Below are 19,746 nucleotides of genomic sequence, written 5' to 3'. Positions count from 1 at the left end.
AAGAAAAGGATCAGGATGTCTGTGCTCTTTGTCCAGCCAAGGACATTTTGATCATCACAGAAGCATGCACCAACCATCAGAATTGATTGAAATCCCTAATTTGAAACTAACAATTGTATATATTTGTGTTAGAAATTGAAACTGGGGTAAATAGATAGGGCTGATTGCTTATGTATTTATATACACAGTGTGACAGTTCTAAGCCCTGCAATTGGGTTGAAAGAGGTACACACAGTGTTCTCAAGGATACAGTTTAAAGTGGTTGTATACCTTTATTTGTCATTTTTACCTACAGGTAAGCCTATAATAAGGTAAATAGACATCCACAGTGCGGCTCAGCCCCGTTCACCCCCCCCTGCTCCCTCCTCACAGGCTTTTATTGCCAATGGCTCCAGCTGCTAACACTGCAGCCTGTGAGGAGAGGAACACAGACAAGCACCACTGCAGATGGCCACATCACTGGATCAAGATAGGAAATTCTAAGGGGGGTGAGAGGGTGATAAAACTACTGAGCGAGCCAACAGGTGTGCCCCCATAGCAGATGGCTTACCATTGGGGCACACAAAGAAGAGGAGGAGCCAAGAGCACCTGCGGGGGACCACAGAAGAGGAAGTTTGTGGCCAGGTAAATATAACATGTTATTTTTTTTTTTTTTAATGTTTACTTTACCAACACTGTAACTTTCTATGCATAAATAATCCAGTAAAGGTACCCCTTTGACACCATATTTTGTTTTAATGCCTATACTTAAAGATTTCTGTACTACTTGGGACATATACAGTATTTAACCAAAGTAAAATATGGTCACATGGAGTGAAAAGTTGCTGACATATAATAATGCCAATAATAGTTACAGAAGGGGAAATGCAGAATGACATACAGAGTATGCCCATGGTACTTTGTTGAAATTTTTAGGTCGTATCTCATACACCCAGGGACCTCAGCTGGTTGGTTAATGGGGGGTTTTATATAGTTATTTTTTAACTATCAATGTGAATGTGATCAGTTTATATACAGTATATGTACTGTACATGGGGGCAACCATATTTTCTCATTATATAGGCAAGACTTCTTTCCGGGTAGTGCTGAGTAGGGATGAGCCGAACACCCCCCGGTTCGGTTCGCACCAGAACCTGCGAACGGACCGAAAATTAGCACGAACGTTAGAACCCCATTGACGTCTATGGGACTTGAACGTTTGAAATCAAAAGTGCTCATTTTAAAGGCTAATTTGCATGGTATTGTCCTAAAAAAGGGTTTGGGGACCCGGGTCCTGCCCCAGGGGACATATATTAATGCAAAAAAAACTTTTAAAAACGGCCGTTTTTTTGGAGCAGTGATTTTAATGATGCTTAAAGTAAAAAAAAAAAAAAAGGTGAAATATTCCTTTAAATATCGTACCTGGGGGGTGTCTATAGTATGCCTGTAAAGTAGCGCGCGTTTCCCGTGCTTAGAACAGTCCCTGCACAAAATTACATTTTTAAAGGAAAAAAAGTCATTTAAAACTGCTTGCGGCTTTAATGTAATGTCGTGTCCTGGCAATATGGATGAAAATCAGTGAGACAAATGGCATGGGTACCCCCCAGTCCATTACCAGGCCCTTTGGGTCTTGTATAGATATTAAGGGGAACCCCGCACCCAAATTAAAAAAGGAAAGGTGTGGGGCCCCCAGGCCCTATATACGCTGAACAGCATTATACAGGCAGTGCAAACAAGACAGGGACTGTAGGTTTGTTGTTAAGTAGAATTTGTTTGTAATTTTGAACTGGTACATTTTCAAAGTGTAGCTCCAGCCAAAAAATCTGTTTTTAAGCTTTTTGAAAAACATAGGGAAGGGTTATCACCCCTGTGACATTTGATTTGCTGTCTGTGCTCCTCTTCAGAAGATTTCACCTCACTTTTTGTCCCAATGACAAATGTTTTTTGAAAATTTGGGGTTTTTAGTGAAACAAGAATTGGTGATAAAGCATCAGTGTAAAGGAGAAAAGTTTTTCCCATATTAACTCTTACAGGAGAGAATTTCCCTTCCTATAGGGTAGATTTCATCTCACTTCCTGTTGTCTCCTTCCGTTTGCAAGTAGGAGTCGTTTGTAAGTTGGGGCATTGGGCACTGGTGTTGGTGCCACAACACTGCAACCCCTCACAGATACTCTAGTTGGAGCGCAGGAACTAGCCCTGCTGCAAAGAATTGAACAAAAATTGTAATTACATGCCCCTGTTAAACAGGGGCTTAAAAATTGGGCCTTAGGCACTGGTGGCGGCGCCCAGAACCAAAATTGTTCTTACAAGCTATCAGCATGATCATTGAGGAGGAAGAAGATAATTAGTCAGCATAACAGGATAGTCACTCAGCATCAGCATAGGCAGTCTTTGAAGGGATCTGACATTTCCAAAAAAAATTATTCGGTTACATCAGCATCAGGTGCTTGGTATCTGGTGGTGATCCAAGACTGATTCATTTTTATGAAGGTCAGTCGATCGACCGAGTCGGTGGACAGACGCACCCTGTGATCGGTTACAAAGCCTCCAGCAGCACTGAATGTGCGTTCCGAAAGAACGCTGGATGCAGGACAGGCCAGTAGCTCAATTGCATACTGTGCAAGCTCTGGCCAGTGATCCATCCTCAAGACCCAGTAACCCAGAGGATTTTCGGTTGGAAAGGTGTCCAAGCCAGATCGTGCTCCTATGTATTCCTGCACCGTGTAAGACAGACGCTGGCGATGGTTGCTGGAACCGATCATACCTTGAGGCTGCGGACTAAAAAATTGTCTGAAAGCATCGGTCAGACGGCCACCTTCTCCACCGCTCCTTCTTTGACTGACCGAAGCCTCAGCAACACGTTGTCCAGAAAAAGGAGTTTGTAACCTCCCAGTCTCTGGGAACGTGTTGCACAGACCTTTCTGCAAGGCCTCCTGAAGATGTTTCATCCTCTGCTCCCTCTGCGACGGCAAGATACGGTCCGCAACCTTACCCTTGTAACCTGGATCAAGGAGGGTTGCCAGCCAGTATTGGTCCTTCTCCTTGATACCACGAATACGAGGATCCTTCCGCAGGCTTTGCAGGATCAGGGAGGCCATGCAGCGTAGGTTTGCTGAGGCATTTGGTCCGGAGTCCTCTGGGTCACTAAGGACGACATGATCCGCAGCCACCTCCTCCCAGTCACGTACAAGTCCATGGGTTTTTCGGGACTCTAAATGATCCCTTAAAGACTGCTGCTGATGCTGAGTGCTAGGCTCCACCTCCATACTGACACAATCCTCCTCCTCCTCTTCCTGTGTGATCGGCGGGCACGCAGGAACACTGTCTGGATAAAGGTGGGCCTTGAGAGCTAAGGAAGTCCTCCTCTTCCTGCCTCTGTTCTGCCTCAAGTGCCCTGTCCATTATTCCACGCAGCGTGTGCTCCAACAGGTGGACAGTGTCACTGATGCATGCACTGTCACTGCTTACCATCCTCGTGGCCTCCTCAAATGGTGACAGGACAGTGCATGCATCCCTGATCATGGCCCACTGGCATGGGGAAAAAAACAAGCTCCCCTGACCCTGTCCTGGTGCCATAGTCGCACAGGTACTCATTGATGGCCCTCTGCTGCGTGTGCAGCCACTGCAGCATGGCCAACGTTGAGTTCCACCTGGTGGGCATGTCACAGATTAGGCGGTTCTTGGACAGGTTAAATTCCTTTTGGAGGTCTGCCAGCCGAGCACTGGCATATGACCGCCGGAAATGCACACAGACTTTCCTGGCCTGCCTCAGGACATCCTGTAAGCCCGGGTACCTGCCCAAGGACCGCTGCACCACCAAGTTAAGGACGTGAGCCAAACAGGGCACATGGGTCAGTTGTCCCTGTCGGAGGGCGGAGAGGAGGTTGGTGCCATTGTCGCAAACCACCATTCCAGCCTTAAGTTGGCGTGGCGTCAACCACCTCTGAACCTGCCCCTGCAGAGCTGACAGAACCTCTGCCCCAGTGTGGCTCCTGTCCCCCAAGCACACCAGCTCAAGCACCGCATGGCATCTTTTGGCCTGCGTACTTGCGTAGCCCCTTGAACAGCTACGGAGCACCGCTGGTTCCGAGGACAAAGCACAGGAAGAGGCCATGGAGGAAGAAGAAGAGGAGGGGGTGGAGGAGAGAGGTGTGTCACAAACATTAGTAGTGGCATTTTGGAGGCATGGTGGCGGAACAACCAACACTACTGCACCTTGTCCTGCATCCTTCCCAGCTGCCAGCAGAGTGACCCAATGCGCCGTGAAACTTAGGTAACATACCTGTCCATGCCTGCTGGACCATGAGTCAGCGGTAATATGCACCTTACCGCTGACCGCCCTGTCCAGCGAGGCCAAGACATTGCCTTCCACATGACGGTAGAGAGCCGGAATCGCCTTCCGTGAGAAAAAGTGGCGTTTGGGTACCTGCCACTGAGGAACCGCACATTCCACAAACTCACGGAAGGGGGCAGAGTCTACCAACTGAAAAGGTAGCAGTTGAAGTGCTAGCAATTTTGCCAAGCTAGCATTCAACCGCTGGGCATGTCGATGGCTGGAAGCGAACTTCTTTCCGCGGTGCAGCAGCTGGGGCAGGGAAATTTGCCTGGTACAATCTGACGTCGGTGTACCGAAAGCAGATTGCCCACAAGTACTTGGCTGTGACACACCTAATTCTACACCTTCATTCCTCTCAGTGCTGGTCTCAGAGAGGACTGAAGGTATAGTGGGGTTGGAGATTTCAGCTGATGAGGAGCAAGGAGACGTCCTCTTTGTTCTTTGGTGTGGGTCTTTTAGATATGCTTGCCAACGAACTGCATGGCAGGTCAACATATGTCTGGTCAAGCATGTGGTGCCCAAGTGGGAGATGTTTTGGCCACGCGAGATACGCTTGAGACATATGTTGCAAATAGCAGCGGTTCGATCTGATGCACTCGTCTCAAAAAAGGCCCACACCAAAGAACTTTTGGAATAATGCGCAGAGACAGCAGCGCCCTGCACATGCGGAGCTTTGCGGTGTGATGCAGTCAGTGTGCTGCACTTAGGGTGGCCCCTGGAGGGCATCCTGCCTCGTTGGTGATGTGCCTCCTCCTTCTCCTCCTCCTCTCTCCTATCAGGCACCCACGTTGAGTCAGTGACCTCATCATCCCCTCCTTCCTCATCACTGGAGCAAACCTGGCAGTATGCTGCAGCAGGGGGAGCATGACTGCCAGATTGCTGTCCTTCTTGGGCACCCCCTCTGTCCGTGCTCACGTTACTGCCTTCATCTAACTCAGTATCATCATCAGAGCCTTCTAAACGCTGGGCATCCTCCTGGAGCATGTACCCAACACTGTGGTCAAACAGTTCGAGGGACTCCTCAGGAGGACATGGTGGGGCTAGGGAAGGAGTCACTGATGCCATTGAGCCGAGGGAAGAGGCCGCATTGGCAGCTGCTTTGCCAGACAAAGTACCCTGAGCATGGGTGAGGGAGGATGAGGAGGATGAGGACGGCTTGGTCATCCACTCGACCAAGTCTTCCGCATGTTGCGGCTCAACACGGCCAGCTGCCGAAAAAAAGGCCAAGCATGTCCCACGGCCATGTGCTGATGAGGATGCACCGTCTCCGCGACCAGCACCGTTGCCTCAAGACACAGAGCCTGCTTGCCCTCTTTTATTGGCTTGTGACTGTCTGCCTCTCCTTGTTGGCCTTCCAGACATACTAATGGCCTGTAGCTGCACTAAGCTGGGATATATATATATATATATATATATATATATATATATATATATATATATACTGATACTGCAGCTAGCAAAATCAACTGCCTGCCTACAGTATGAGAACACCACCAACCTTCTACAGGTAGCTTTAGCTGAACACTGTGCAGAGGTCGCACTACACTAACGTGTAAATAATTTAGCTGCCTGTGGTAGTGATAGGATCAGGAAAACACCACCAACTTTCTACAGGTAGCTTTAGCTGAACAGTGCAGAGGTCGCACTACACTAACGTGTAAATAATTTAGCTGCCTGCGGTAGTGATAGGATCAGGAAAACATCACCAACCTTCTACAGGTAGCTTTAGCTGAACAGTGCAGAGGTCGCACTACACTAACGTGTAAATAATTTAGCTGCCTGCGGTAGTGATAGGATCAGGAAAACACCACCAACCTTCTACAGGTAGCTTTAGCTGAACACTGTGCAGAGGTCGCACTACACTAACGTGTAAATACTTTAGCTGCCTGCGGTAGTGATAGGATCAGGAAAACACCACCAAACTTCTACAGGTAGATTTAGCTGAACACTGTGCAAAGGTCACACTACACTAACTTGTAGCTTTAGCTGAACACTGTTCAGAGGACGCACTACACTAACTTGTAGCTTTAGCTGAACACTGTGCAGAGGTCGCACTACACTAACTTGTAGCTTTAGCTGAACACTGTGAGGAGGACTCACTACACTAACTTGTAGCTTTAGATGAACACTGTGAGGAGGACGCACTACACTAACTTGTAGCTTTAGCTGAACACTGTGCAGAGGTCGCACTACACTAACTTGTAGTTTTAGCTTAACACTGTGAGGAGGACGCACTACACTAACTTGTAGCTTTAGCTGAACACTGTGCAGAGGTCACACTAAACTAACCTGTAGCTTTAGCTGAACACTGTGAGGAGGACGCACTACACTAACTTGTAGCTTTAGCTGAACACTGTGAGGAGGAAGCACTACACTAACTTGTAGCTTTAGCTGAACACTGTTCAGAGCACGCACTACACTAACTTGTAGCTTTAGCTGAACACTGTGCAGAGGTCGCACTACACTAACTTGTAGCTTTAGCTGAACACTGTTCAGAGGATGCACTACACTAACTTGTAGCTTTAGCTGAACACTGTGCAGAGGTCGCACTACACTAACTTGTAGCTTTAGATGAACACTGTGAGGAGGACGCACTACACTAACTTGTAGCTTTAGCTGAACACTGTGCAGAGGTCGCACTATACTAACTTGTAGTTTTAGCTGAACACTGTGAGAAGAACGCACTACACTAACTTGTAGCTTTAGCTGAACACTGTTCAGAGGATGCACTACACTAACTTGTAGCTTTAGCTGAACACTGTGCAGAGGTCGCACTACACTAACTTGTAGCTTTAGCTGAACACTGTGAGGAGGACTCACTACACTAACTTGTAGCTTTAGATGAACACTGTGAGGAGGACGCACTACACTAACTTGTAGCTTTAGCTGAACACTGTGCAGAGGTCGCACTACACTAACTTGTAGTTTTAGCTTAACACTGTGAGGAGGACGCACTACACTAACTTGTAGCTTTAGCTGAACACTGTGCAGAGGTCACACTAAACTAACCTGTAGCTTTAGCTGAACACTGTGAGGAGGACGCACTACACTAACTTGTAGCTTTAGCTGAACACTGTGAGGAGGAAGCACTACACTAACTTGTAGCTTTAGCTGAACACTGTTCAGAGCACGCACTACACTAACTTGTAGCTTTAGCTGAACACTGTGCAGAGGTCGCACTACACTAACTTGTAGCTTTAGCTGAACACTGTTCAGAGGATGCACTACACTAACTTGTAGCTTTAGCTGAACACTGTGCAGAGGTCGCACTACACTAACTTGTAGCTTTAGCTGAACATTGTGAGGAGGACTCACTACACTAACTTGTAGCTTTAGATGAACACTGTGAGAAGAACGCACTACACTAACTTGTAGCTTTAGCTGAACACTGTGCAGAGGTCGCACTACACTAACTTGTAGCTTTAGTTGAACACTGTGAGGAGGACGCACTACACTAACTTGTAGCTTTAGATGAACACTGTTCAGAGGACGCACTACACTAACTTGTAGCTTTAGCTGAACACTGTGCAGAGGTTGCACTACACTAACTTGTAGTTTTAGCTGAACACTGTGAGGAGGACGCACTACACTAACTTGTAGCTTTAGCTGAACACTGTGAGGAGGATGCACTACACTAACTTGTAGCTTTAGCTGAACACTGTGCAGAGGTCACACTAAACTAACTTGTAGCTTTAGCTGAACACTGTGAGGAGGACGCACTACACTAACTGTAAATAGTCTAGCTGCCTGACTGTGGTACTAATAAGATCAAAAGAACACCAGCAATTTTCTTCAGGTAGCTGTAAATACTGTAACAAGACAAGCCTGCCTGTCAGTAGGAAGATAACAGGAACGGATCTAGCTAAACTGAATACAGTGTACACATATATATATATATATATATATATATATACACACAACACCGGGGATGCATATATATACACAATACACTGTATGTGCAGCTAACTGACTGACTGTCCTGCCTAATCTATCTAACTCAAATGAAATGACACTGTCTCTCTCTCTCTCTCTATCTCTCAGCACGCCGGAACACACTATACAGGGCCACCATGCAGGTGGCCTTATATAGTGTGGGGCGTGTTCTAAACCCCCTGAGCCATAATTGGCCAAAGCCACCCTGGCTTTGGCCAATTACAGCTCTCTCTACTGATGGTGCTGTGATTGGCCAAGCATGCGGGTCATAGTGCATGCTTGGCCAATCATCAGCCAGCAATGCACTGCGATGCTGCAGTGAATTATGGGCCGTGACGTGCCACACAAATTTGGCGCAAACGGCCCATATCGTTCGCAATTCGACGAACGGTCGAACAGACCGGGTTCATGGGTTCGATTCGAACACGGAGCTCATCCCTAGTGCTGAGTACAACACAGTGATTATTATTACTGCTCCTCTCTCTCAGCAATGACTATGAGTCAAGTGTAACTGTCTGATAAGAGCAGAGACATTATAAGGCAGAGACATTATTTCAACAGTGTGAGACGCTCATTACATTTAAAAAATGCAGCCAATCAATAAATGTAAAACTTTTAAGTCTTCGTTTCACTATTTTGTAGCAGTAGCCAACGTACCACTGATAGACCTGCCAGAGGGAGGGATTCTGAACACGCCACAGTTTCTTCACCACATGCCCGGAGACCGTTGTGGTAAACATTTTGACAATGTTAGAGAACTCTCCAGAATTCTCCGGTACAAGGACTTTCTGCAAAGCAAAATTGAGGATGCTTTTAATGCATTGCAAACATACTTTACAGAAGTTACAGAAGTGTACCTGTCATTGGTAGATAGTGTCAAACATTTTGTACCACTATCTGACATCACTGTAGCATGATAATGTGGTTACACAGTATTATCTGCAAAATGTTACATACAAATAGTGTGTCTTTATTAAATGAGTTGTAGAATTTTTTTTCTGTCATACCTGATACCCGACCTCTGGCAAGGACTTCATGCACCAATGTGGTGGGTAATTTACCGTCTTGAGAAGGGGGTTCTGTATTAAATTGTCTGCAGCAGATTTGGTGCTACAATATAAAAACCAAAGAAAAAAATGACCTATTGGTTATTCAACAACAATAACTACTCTATCATCTCAGCACTGGTGATGAACAAAATTTAGTTTTACCAAATTTTTAAAATTTCCAAAATCGAAAGGAAGATCATTTTTCATGTTTATGCTTCTTGCTTTATGCTAGGAAAGCTATTATCACCCCAATGGAATGGGAAACACACATACACTCTCCTGCAGTGCAATGTCTCTTTCTCAAGGTGCCATTTTAACACCATTTCAAACTTATTGGCTGAAAAAAATGTATTAACCAGGGCTTTTTGTCTCAAACAATAGGTGCAGGAACTCAACCAAGACCCCCCAACCCCCCCCCCCCCCCCCCACACACACACACACACACACACACACCCTCCAAATCACATCAAATAGTGGGTGTGGTCATATTTCACAAACAGTAGTAGGGTCTTAAAGGGGCATTAAATATCAGGATTGCATTACATACAGAGTGGAGAGTTCATGGGGGTTACACACAGAATGCAGCTGTCACTTGTAAATACAGAAACCAGACTTCTATGTTTACAAGTGATTGTGGTGAGCAAGCACCAAAGGGTCTGAGCCAGAGGTGGTGGAACTGAGTTCCACCAAGTTCCCCCTGAAAAAAAGCCCTGGTATTATCTAAAAGTAAATAAAAACTATACCTAACACTTGAACATTCATTACGAGCTCCCCATGCCATCAGGTGACAGAATGTCTATTGGCCCTTCAAAGGGCCAAGAGTGACCATTAAAAATTTTCCCGTTCAAAATTCCAGTAAGAAAATTTTGATCTCTGGAAATGTGAATTTCAACACCTCTTAGTACACACAGTCAGTGTGATGTTTATGGTCCTTTTACCTTCCTTTCAACATCTTGACTTTCTCAAAATCCAGGAACTTGGGTCTGCGGCGAACTTCCTTCTCAGTCTGATAATAAACATTCCTTTGCCTCATCTCTGGAAGTAAAAAATAAGAAACTTCTAAGCTCAATTACAATTAGGTAATGAGCAGAAATGGTGAAGGTTTGGAGGGTGATAGGGGAAGCTTGCTGAAGCTGGGCAACACATCAGTGGTGAGTGCACTATGAAGAGGAACAGGAAGAGGAATACTGTGGCATATTGGCCTTGATACACCAAATTGCATATTCCAAAAGTTTGCACATTTTAAAAAATTGCTAAACCTTAATTGAAGAAAGTTTGTACATGGAATAGTATGACATAAAGTCATGCATGTTCCTCTAATGAATATTTGCCCATGCAGGGGTAAGGGGAAATGGGGACACATGTTCTGGTAATAAATGTCTTAATAGGCATAACCCCTCACTTTGGAGAGATCTCCTTTACTTTTGTTGTGTCTCTGTATCAGGAAGTGAAGGTAGATCTCCCCCTTCAGTAACACAGACAAAAAAAAAACTGACAGGGTTTTTAAAGATAGAAACATTTTAACACGCAGGAATTTGCCAGCACATTTTTCTGCACATTCTTTTTTCACAACACCAAATTCACCTATAATGTCTTCAGAGTGCTGAAAGTTTGCTGAAAAAAGTTAGCATACGAAAACAGGTAAAAAAAAGGCCTGGAATTAAAACAACTATACTCATTTTCTTGGTCTACATCAATAAACCTGTGAATATAAATGGCTCTATTAATCTATAGCTATGAGATTTTAATTTAGCAGTCTGTGGGTGACCACACAATTTACTCTTCATTGTCCCTAAGATATTATTGTCTGTTCAATACATGGGTACATTGTTGTTGCTCTGGTCTAATGAAGTTGGTGCTCACCTTGGCAGTTGATGATGTAATTCTGGCCTCCAGCAGTGAATCGAATGATCCCGGCCGGGTCAGAGAGGTATACGGTCTCCAGGTCCGATGAGCAAATGGAGGAACTCACTTTCTTTATGTTCTAAAACAACAGGCCATCATGGTTTTCATTATCTTTTATTGCATGACCTCAAATTCAGTGTAACATAGAAGTATTTATTTTGTAAGGTGAGCTAGAAGTGACATAAGATAATTCAGCAGCAACTAATTAAACATTGGCTGAAAAATGATACTGCAATATTGGTGGGTTCTGAAGAGTCAGGTCACCCAGCAACTTCTTATGTTGAACAGGGACTCTGGTGTCCAAATCTTTCTACTGTAGTTTTCGGCTCTGGTCGCTACAGCCTCTGGTATCTCAGAAACCTTTGCCACAATTTAAAGTATATGAAAAGTTGAGTAGGGAGGGAGCCCCTCATAGTATGCATAGAAGATGTGGGATCTCACCAACACAGTCCCTGAGAGATAGAAGAGACTGTCAAGGAATGCAGCATGCCAGAACCAACCTTTATCTGAAATATCAGTTTTGTTTGAACTGAACCTTTATATCTAATAATACAATTTATTCCGGGGACTTCACTTACCATTTGGCCATACTTGGTCCAGGTGCCTAACTCATCCTTCCAGTACCAAATCCACTCAGTGGTTAGTACGTACTCAGAGGGCTTTGTGACAGATGATGGGGTGGTGAGTCTGCGCAAACGTCTGGTATCTACTTTCATGGTTTGGAAATCAACTGACTGGTACCTGCAGTACAAGGTAGGAGGTGGAGATACATCATTTCTTTTTAAGGATACCAGCCTGAAATTTCAAGGGCATCATTGTATTGCTACAATTACTACTGCAATGGTTATTGAAAGCGTTAACCCTGTAAAGAGCTATGAATTGAATAATGCAGTAGTTGATACATTAAGCCCAGGTTCACACCTATGCGAATTAGATGTGCGTTTCCACACATCTAATTCGCATAGCAGGAGAATGTGACTGGCTCCCTATGGAGCCGGTTCACATATATCCGGGGCGGCTGCGGAGCGCACTGCACAAAAACGCTGTGCGTCTTTGGCTGCGTTTCAGGGCCGAATTTAGGCATAGAATCGGCCCTGATTCATCCCTGAAACGGGGAACAGGGACGCACAGCGCTCCTGTGCGATCCGCAGCCTGTTGCAGTGTGAACCCGGGCTAAAGGAAAACTAGAATAGTTTGATGTCAATTTAATTAATTTTTTTTTTTTAGTTACAACTTTTTAACCCAATGTTGCATGTAATTTTGTTTGTAATTTATATAACTTCTTTATATCAAAATTTAAGGAGCAGTATATTGAAAGCTATTTTGGCTACACTTCTCTTATGGATCACACAAGTGCAGTTTGTTCTGCAATCCTGTGACCTAATTTTAGCCAACAGCGGGTCGGCCTACCAGATGTCCGGACTGGCAGCTGGCTCAGCCTCTCAACATGCCGCTGAAGGGCTGAGCCAGCCCCTCTGGCCGCCTCCACAGCCCAGCGCTCCAATGAACGTTGAAGGAGCAGAGCAGAGAGCCGGTGACTGAAAGTCACTACACTGCTCAGAGTCAGAGCGGGGGGGAGAACTGAGCAATTAGTGGTGTTTAATTGCTCAGTTCTCGGGGATCAGCTGGTGGGGGACAGCTGCAGCTGGGATCAGTGCTGTTGTAGCGATCTAGGTGAGTATGATTTTTTTTTGTTTATTTAATATTCCCGTTCCTCACTGTATACAATATAAAATGGTACATCATGTAGTTTTGTACAGTTTCAAAGTAAACTGGCGTATTCTGCAATTTGTTTCTGTTATGGTGAGAGGCACCTACCTGAGCATGTTTGGATCACAATATGCCTTCTCTATATACTCCATATTTGGCAGGTCCTCCCAATCTGTTCCATTGAACTCCTGCCAGCGGTACGGTAGGTAGTAGTGCATTTTGGGGCAACAACCTGTCAGTCAAGAAAAACACTGTTATGTTTGGTGCAATAATATTCTCAAATATCATCTTTTTAGACACAGCTCACTTTGTGCACCTACCTGTTAGTTAAAAAAAAACACTGGCTGTTAAGATTAACATTTCTATTTTTTTAGTTATGTCTCTGAATTGACTAAGGAGTTTAAAATAAATCTTATCAGAATTTGGTGCACATTTACCTCCAAGCCTACAGAACTTCCAAATATTAGACAGGCAAATTTCTGGGGTTATGTCCACCGATGCTAAAATGAAAGAGAACAGAAAAAAAAATAATGTGCAGAACTTGTGGTTTTCCACTATTTATTTCTTTAACGAAAGTATTAAGATGACTGGTATTAACTTATAGTAGGTTTAGTTATGACAAGTTTTGTACCTCATTTAGAATAAGGATAACTTTGTAGCTGAGGTCTGACAGTTAATTGCCCCGTTAATTTCCTGACCTTGTGCTGGTGACATAAGCTGTACCCCAATGCCTGAATGTGCATAACAATTGCAGATAATAGAATTCCACAGTTACTGTATTAATGTAAAGCCCAAATCTGGCTAAAGTTAGTTTTGAACAAAGCAGAAAAGGGTTAGAGCCTGTGTAAGGATGTATTGCTTTCTGTGCCCCTATTAGGATGACTTACCTATCAGCTATGTACTGATATATTTTTATCCCCAAAAAAATAAAAATGCCTGGCATTAGGTTTAACAGTTGGACATTGTTTTTTCATTCTGTCATGGCAAAAGTCTTCAAAGTCACACAGTCCACACTCTTCTCTATCACCTCATCGTGCTGCTGATTCTGAAGGACTGTTTTGTAACCAGTTGGCCCGGTTTTCTCATTAAATGTGAGGATCTGATCCATCATGGGATCTCACACCTTTAACCCTGAAAGTATCTCTGATGTGATCATCCTCTACCACACAATCATGGAAGTGGCCCTTCATCCATCATTAAAGCAAGACTAAACCCAATGATTTAACGGTTTTCCAAAACAGTTACACTCAAGGCATGCCATGAATGATAACTGTCAGTGGCTTTATGCCCTCAACCGAACTGTGAAGCAATCAAATGGTTGGTATCATAACTGATCATATATGCAGTGACAATTACAGAACAAACAGAGGCTACAATGGCAGCTTCTGTGGCTGGAAGGCTGGCCATACATGATTCGTTTTTTTCATTCAACAAGCAGGTTGAATGAAAAATAATGAACTGATTCCCCCCATCCACAAATTTTATGTGGATTGGGGAATCACTGCCACTACGCTATTGTATTCTGCCTGGCGGGGAGCCTTCCACACTGCCAGAACACTATGATCAGTGTTGCTGGCTACAGTTGGCGGCACTGATCATTAGGAAATAACCCAACAGGCTAGTTGTACACAAGTCTGTGACGAGCGCAGGTGTCAGATCCCTGCCCTCCTCGCTAACTTGCAACGAAGGACCGGCCAACCTCACACCACACTGTCACTTACGTAACAATGCCACTTTCAGCTGCGCCCAGCACAAAGATTTCCCAGCTTGCGGGACCACAATCTAGGTGCAAGCAGCCTGAGAGTGATTATCACTGGGCTAATTACACAATTAACCCTTTAACTGCCACCACCCCCGTTTAAAAGACCGAGCCGGGGAGACTCGTAATTTTAGCAATACCAATTATAATTTTAGAATAAGCATCTGCACTGGCGAATGGGTGACCTTCGGAACAGTTTCCTTTTTCCAGGGGTACTAGGCAAGAGTGTCCTCTGTCGCCCTTGCTATACGCATTGGTGGCAGAGCCCCTTACAATAGCTATTCGGGAACATCCGGGAATAGTAGGCTTACAGAGGGGGGAGATTGTGGAAAAAATAAGCACATATGCTGATGATACCCTACTGTATTTGGATGATTCAGGGGATTCCCTACCCCTAGCTTTGGCCCTCATAGAGCATTTTGGCACATTTTCCGGGCTCCCTTAAATCCCAAATACTCCCTTTAGACGGCTTTCCACCACCCAAAGATAGAGCCCTGCTTCCCTTACAGAGAGTAGACACCATAAAATATCTGGGAATAAGAACCACCCGAAACCCGACAGACTACATCTCGCTCAATATTACACCATTGCAAGGAATGCTTAGGCAGAAGACACAGGCATGGGCCCGTCTCCCACTGGGAGTGATGGGTCGAATAAATTTAATAAAAATGGTCTTGCTACCAAAAATCCTATACATGCTCTGGCACTCAGCGGTGTACTTGGTGCTTAAGCATTTCAAAATACTTGAGACTCTCATTAAACCAATTGTCTGGGGCAATAACAGGCACAAACTCCCTTGGCATAAACTGAAACACCCAACGGATCTTGCTGGAATGGCATTACCTGATTTTAATGCTTATTACCTTGCGGCCCAACTCTCACAAATTTTTCATATTGATAAAGTAGATAGGGATAGATTTCTACGCTCTCTTTGTCCAAAATGGATTCGGCCGACTCTAGATCCCCTTGTAGCGATAACGGGCTGAGGAGGAGATGAGGGTCAAAAGAATGATCGAAGATCACTCTTATATCAGTATAGAAGGGTGTGGGAGATGGCCTCTGACAGGTTACACATCATGTCACCTCATAGCTGCACTCACCTTTGGCATAATACATCCTTACTAGAGTTTAACCACCTACAGGACAATAGAGTGTGGAGTTCAAAGGGAATAGTTTATTTGTCTCAAATCACTCATATTGGAAAATTAAAGTCTTTCGATAGTTTAAAAACTGAATTCGTACTGCCAAATCAAATGTTTTACAGATATATACAATTACGACATGCTTTTCATGCGCAGTTTCCCTTAGATGATCTAGTCTTGAATGATAACCCTTTGCTGGCGGCCGTAAAATGCCCTGACCCTAAGAAATTGATTTCTCAATTCTACACCATGCTAACATTACCACAGGCAACTATATCAGCATATGCATTGAAGACCAGGTGGGAGGGAGAGGTGGGCCCTATGGAGGATGCTGAGTGGAGCAATGCTCTTGACACGTGTAAACTAGTGTCTCCTAAATTATTGGACTGTTTAACACAAATTTTTATAAAGCACAGAGCATATCTCACACCCCTTAGAGTTTCCAAATACAAAATCAATCAATCTACTAATTGACAAATGTGTAGTCAGGCAATGGGTACTTATTTTCATCTATTGTGGCAATGCCCTAAAATTCAAGCCTTCTGGGCACAGGTGGTACAGTTCCTACACGATAAAATGGGTTCCCCCATCACGCTGCAGCCAAAGCCATGTCTCCTCTGAATTTTTCCGGATCCAGAAATTGATAAATTCACTACAATATTTTTACACGAAACGCTTTTTTCTGCTGGTAAAGTCATAGCCAGGATCTGGATGAGACCTACTCCACCGGAATTTATACAATGGCTGATAGAAATCAATAATGTTCTGCTATACAAGAAACTAATGTATTCTAATAGGGGGTGTGCATCCAAGTATGATAAGATTTGGGACAGGTGGCTAAAAACACCCGAAACATGTGTATGATCCAAAATTAGGCATGTTGGGCTCTAGATCCCTCCTTCACTTATTCAATTTAATACGGTTGACCCAAAATCTTTACTGTTTCTTTCCCCCTTTTGCAATCTAACTGTGAAATGGATATACTAAACGTTGATGAAGTCGATCTCACCTTAATTCGAATATTATATAGATTTAACCTATTGTATATGGTAGCGATAGTATTGTCTTGTATCAATATTCATATCTGTAAGGGATGCCGTTGTCTACTTATACTTGGTAATCTCATTTATTAACCTTGATGACTGTCATGACGAACTATTGTATACAATCTTTTCTTTTTGTTCAATAAAAAGACTTTGCCAATGGAAAAAAAAAAAGAATAAGCATCTGCAACATACACTGCCACCACAGACAGGTCTGCTCAGAGGTCTTACTCTACAACAGCAGCGCTCTTCAAGAGGCAGGTTCATTTATAGCTTGCATTAAGAGCTTTAGAGCCCTTTCACACTGGGGCGGTTTGCAGGCGTTATTGCCCTAAAAATAGCGCCTGCAAACCGACCTAAAACTGCCTGAGGGCTTTCACACTGAAGCGGTGAAGCGGTGCGCTGGCAAAAAAACTCCTGCAAACCGCATCTTTGGAGCGGTGAAGGAGCGGTGTATTCATCGCTCCCAAACCGCTCCTGCCCATTGAAATCAATGGGGCAGCGCGGCTATACCGAGGCTATTGCCGTGCTATGCGAGCGGTTTTAACCCTTTTTCAGCCGCCAGCGGGGGTTAAAACCGCACCGCTAGCGGCCGAATACCGCTGCAAAAACGACAGTAAAGCAGCGCTAAAAATAGCGCTGTTTTACCGCCGACGCCCCCACCGCCCCAGTGTAAAAGGGGCCTTAGAGACAAGGTTACCACTCTTCACCATAAGGGTTTATTATGAAAAGGTCAAAGTTGATGCAAATAAAACATTTACAGAAAAAATCTGTATCTGAGGAAACTAAATATGTCCATATTATGGCTGTGCTATTACTAAGTTGGAAGTTATGAAACATGCTGAAATTTCATACTTATTCCACTGTTTTAAGCTTTATGTGTATTCAGACATTTTGGGGCCTGTTGGGTCTCTGAATGGAGAGGGTGACAGTTTTACGACAGGCCTGATCATTCTGCCCTTTCAACAGGCTGTTTTTACTGACCTAGCCTGGTTCTGTTTTCTGTTGTAATAACCTTTCTTTCCTTTGAAATTTTAAAAGCTTTGAATTCCTAAGACAAGGGAGGAGGGAGTTCAGATTTCTCTGTAATGTACACGGTTAGCCAGGCTGTCATGGCTGCGTTCCAAACAACATGGCAGCTAGCTACAGCGTTTCATGTCCAGTCGTGATATCGTTACAAAGTCGATCAATAGATCGACTTGTGTACAACCACCGAACCCATACATGGACTGAACTTCGTCCAGTCCCTGCTGAACCAACTGAATTTTGGTGCATGTATGGCCATCTTAAAGGAGAGGAAGGTTTAGTTCTGCTTTAACTGCCACTTACCACTTATCACAATGTGAGGTAGGGATAGAAATGACTCAACTGTTAGTGGCCTCCTCATATATAGGTCTTGCTGTGATCGGTTGTTGGGCAGAGTGCTGCAAGTCTTTGCTGTTGCATGTTTAGGAAGGGTTTAAAAGTGTATTTCCAGCTGAAACTTTTTTTCTAGATTTGAATAGAGTGAAAAAAGCTAGAACCCCCTGTTGGGTTTATATTGCATTCCATATATATTTTAGATAGATCCAATGAGGTTAATTTACTAAAACTGGAGAGTACAAAATCTGGTGCAGCTCTGCATAGAAACCAATCAGCTTTCAGGTTTTTGTTTTGTCAAAGCTTAATTGAACAGGCTGAAGTTAAAAGCTGATTGGTTACAATGCACAGCTGCACCAGATTTTGACCTCTTCAGTTTTAGTAAATCAACCCCAATGCATTACTGCAAGCTACTGTACCCACCTTTTAGCCTTAGGCCCCATTCACACCTCAGCTTTTTGTAGCTTGAAGCCTGATGCTCCAAAACGCTGGACAAGAAAAAATCAATTATTCTCTATGGCTTCAGGCGAAACTACATGTCGCCTGAAGCCAAATGCCTGAAGCTCAAAAAAGTTCTGGAGCTTTTTTTTGTAGCTCAATTCGGGCAGATTTGGGCATTTTTATGCTTTTTACTTTGGTGACCTTTTGATCTGATCTGTACTAAATTGCCCCAAAAACACAGCAAAATCACTGTAAAACCGTGTGACTTTCTGCCTGAAAACAAAATGCTCAGGTGTGAATGTAGCCTCAGTGCTGGTTTTATAAAAATATATTCTTAATTCATGGCCGCGATTTTGATGCAATTTTGATGCAATTTCAGGGAATGCCTGTGAAAACTTGAGGTCTATGGACCTCAACTCGCATCAAAGTCGAACCAAAGTAGTACAGGGACTACTTTAAAGTAGCACAGAAATGAATGGTACTCATTGGAAATCATGGGGTATGACTTGTCATGCGACTTTGCAGTCCCAAGTCGCAGGACAAGTCACACAAGTGTGAAAGAAGACTAAGGGAGGGTTATAATTATATATATTTTGAAAAATAAGGATATGGTTTAGTGCCACTTTATCGTAGCCGGGGCTAAAAGAGCCACTGTCACTTTGATCAATCAGGGCAAAGTTACAGTGTCTGCCAATAGGCCACAACGCAGACTGACAAAAAGAGGAAGAAATCTTGCTGAGGTCACCATACATTTTCTCCATAGCACCATCTCCATTAAGTGTCCACTTTTACATTAAGTGGTTGTATACCCCAGACATGAAATATGAACAAAGCATATATTTTTATAACATTTACTTCCTTCTCTCCAAAGTACTATGTGTAATTTATCTATGCTGTCTAGTTACTCTGTAATCATCATGAGTCAAAGGGTGACAGGGTAGGGAGCTCCAGTACACAGACTGTGAATGACAACCTCAGCTCTGTAAATGTGTGCTGGTCAGTGTTGCCAATCGCCTGTAGATTTATGGGCAGCCCGTAAATTTAAGCCCATTTTCGGGGTGTCCGTAAATGTCCGTTATGGGCAATGGTG

At 44.0% G+C, this 19,746-nt stretch overlaps 1 protein-coding gene across 2 annotated transcripts in view; it reads right to left on the bottom strand.

Annotated features, from left to right (window-relative positions):
* The window catches only part of LOC141132726 (zinc finger CCCH-type antiviral protein 1-like), a 162,172-nt gene that overhangs the window by 8,121 nt on the left and 134,305 nt on the right, over positions 1-19,746 (bottom strand). For both annotated transcript variants that reach the window (XM_073621491.1, XM_073621490.1), the window contains exons 5-11: positions 13,350-13,412; positions 13,021-13,144; positions 11,781-11,943; positions 11,161-11,281; positions 10,236-10,332; positions 9,256-9,358; positions 8,906-9,036 (exon numbers count right to left, since the gene is read on the bottom strand). In XM_073621491.1, the coding sequence (XP_073477592.1) occupies positions 8,906-9,036; positions 9,256-9,358; positions 10,236-10,332; positions 11,161-11,281; positions 11,781-11,943; positions 13,021-13,144; positions 13,350-13,412 (802 nt within the window). The remainder of the gene's footprint in view (positions 1-8,905; positions 9,037-9,255; positions 9,359-10,235; positions 10,333-11,160; positions 11,282-11,780; positions 11,944-13,020; positions 13,145-13,349; positions 13,413-19,746) is intronic.

Source organism: Aquarana catesbeiana, linkage group LG03 (genome assembly GCF_042186555.1).
Source record: "Aquarana catesbeiana isolate 2022-GZ linkage group LG03, ASM4218655v1, whole genome shotgun sequence".
In the NCBI taxonomy this organism is placed as follows: Eukaryota; Metazoa; Chordata; class Amphibia; order Anura; family Ranidae; genus Aquarana; species Aquarana catesbeiana.
Note: the sequence above shows the minus strand (reverse complement) of the source record. Positions and strands in the feature narration are given on the sequence as shown.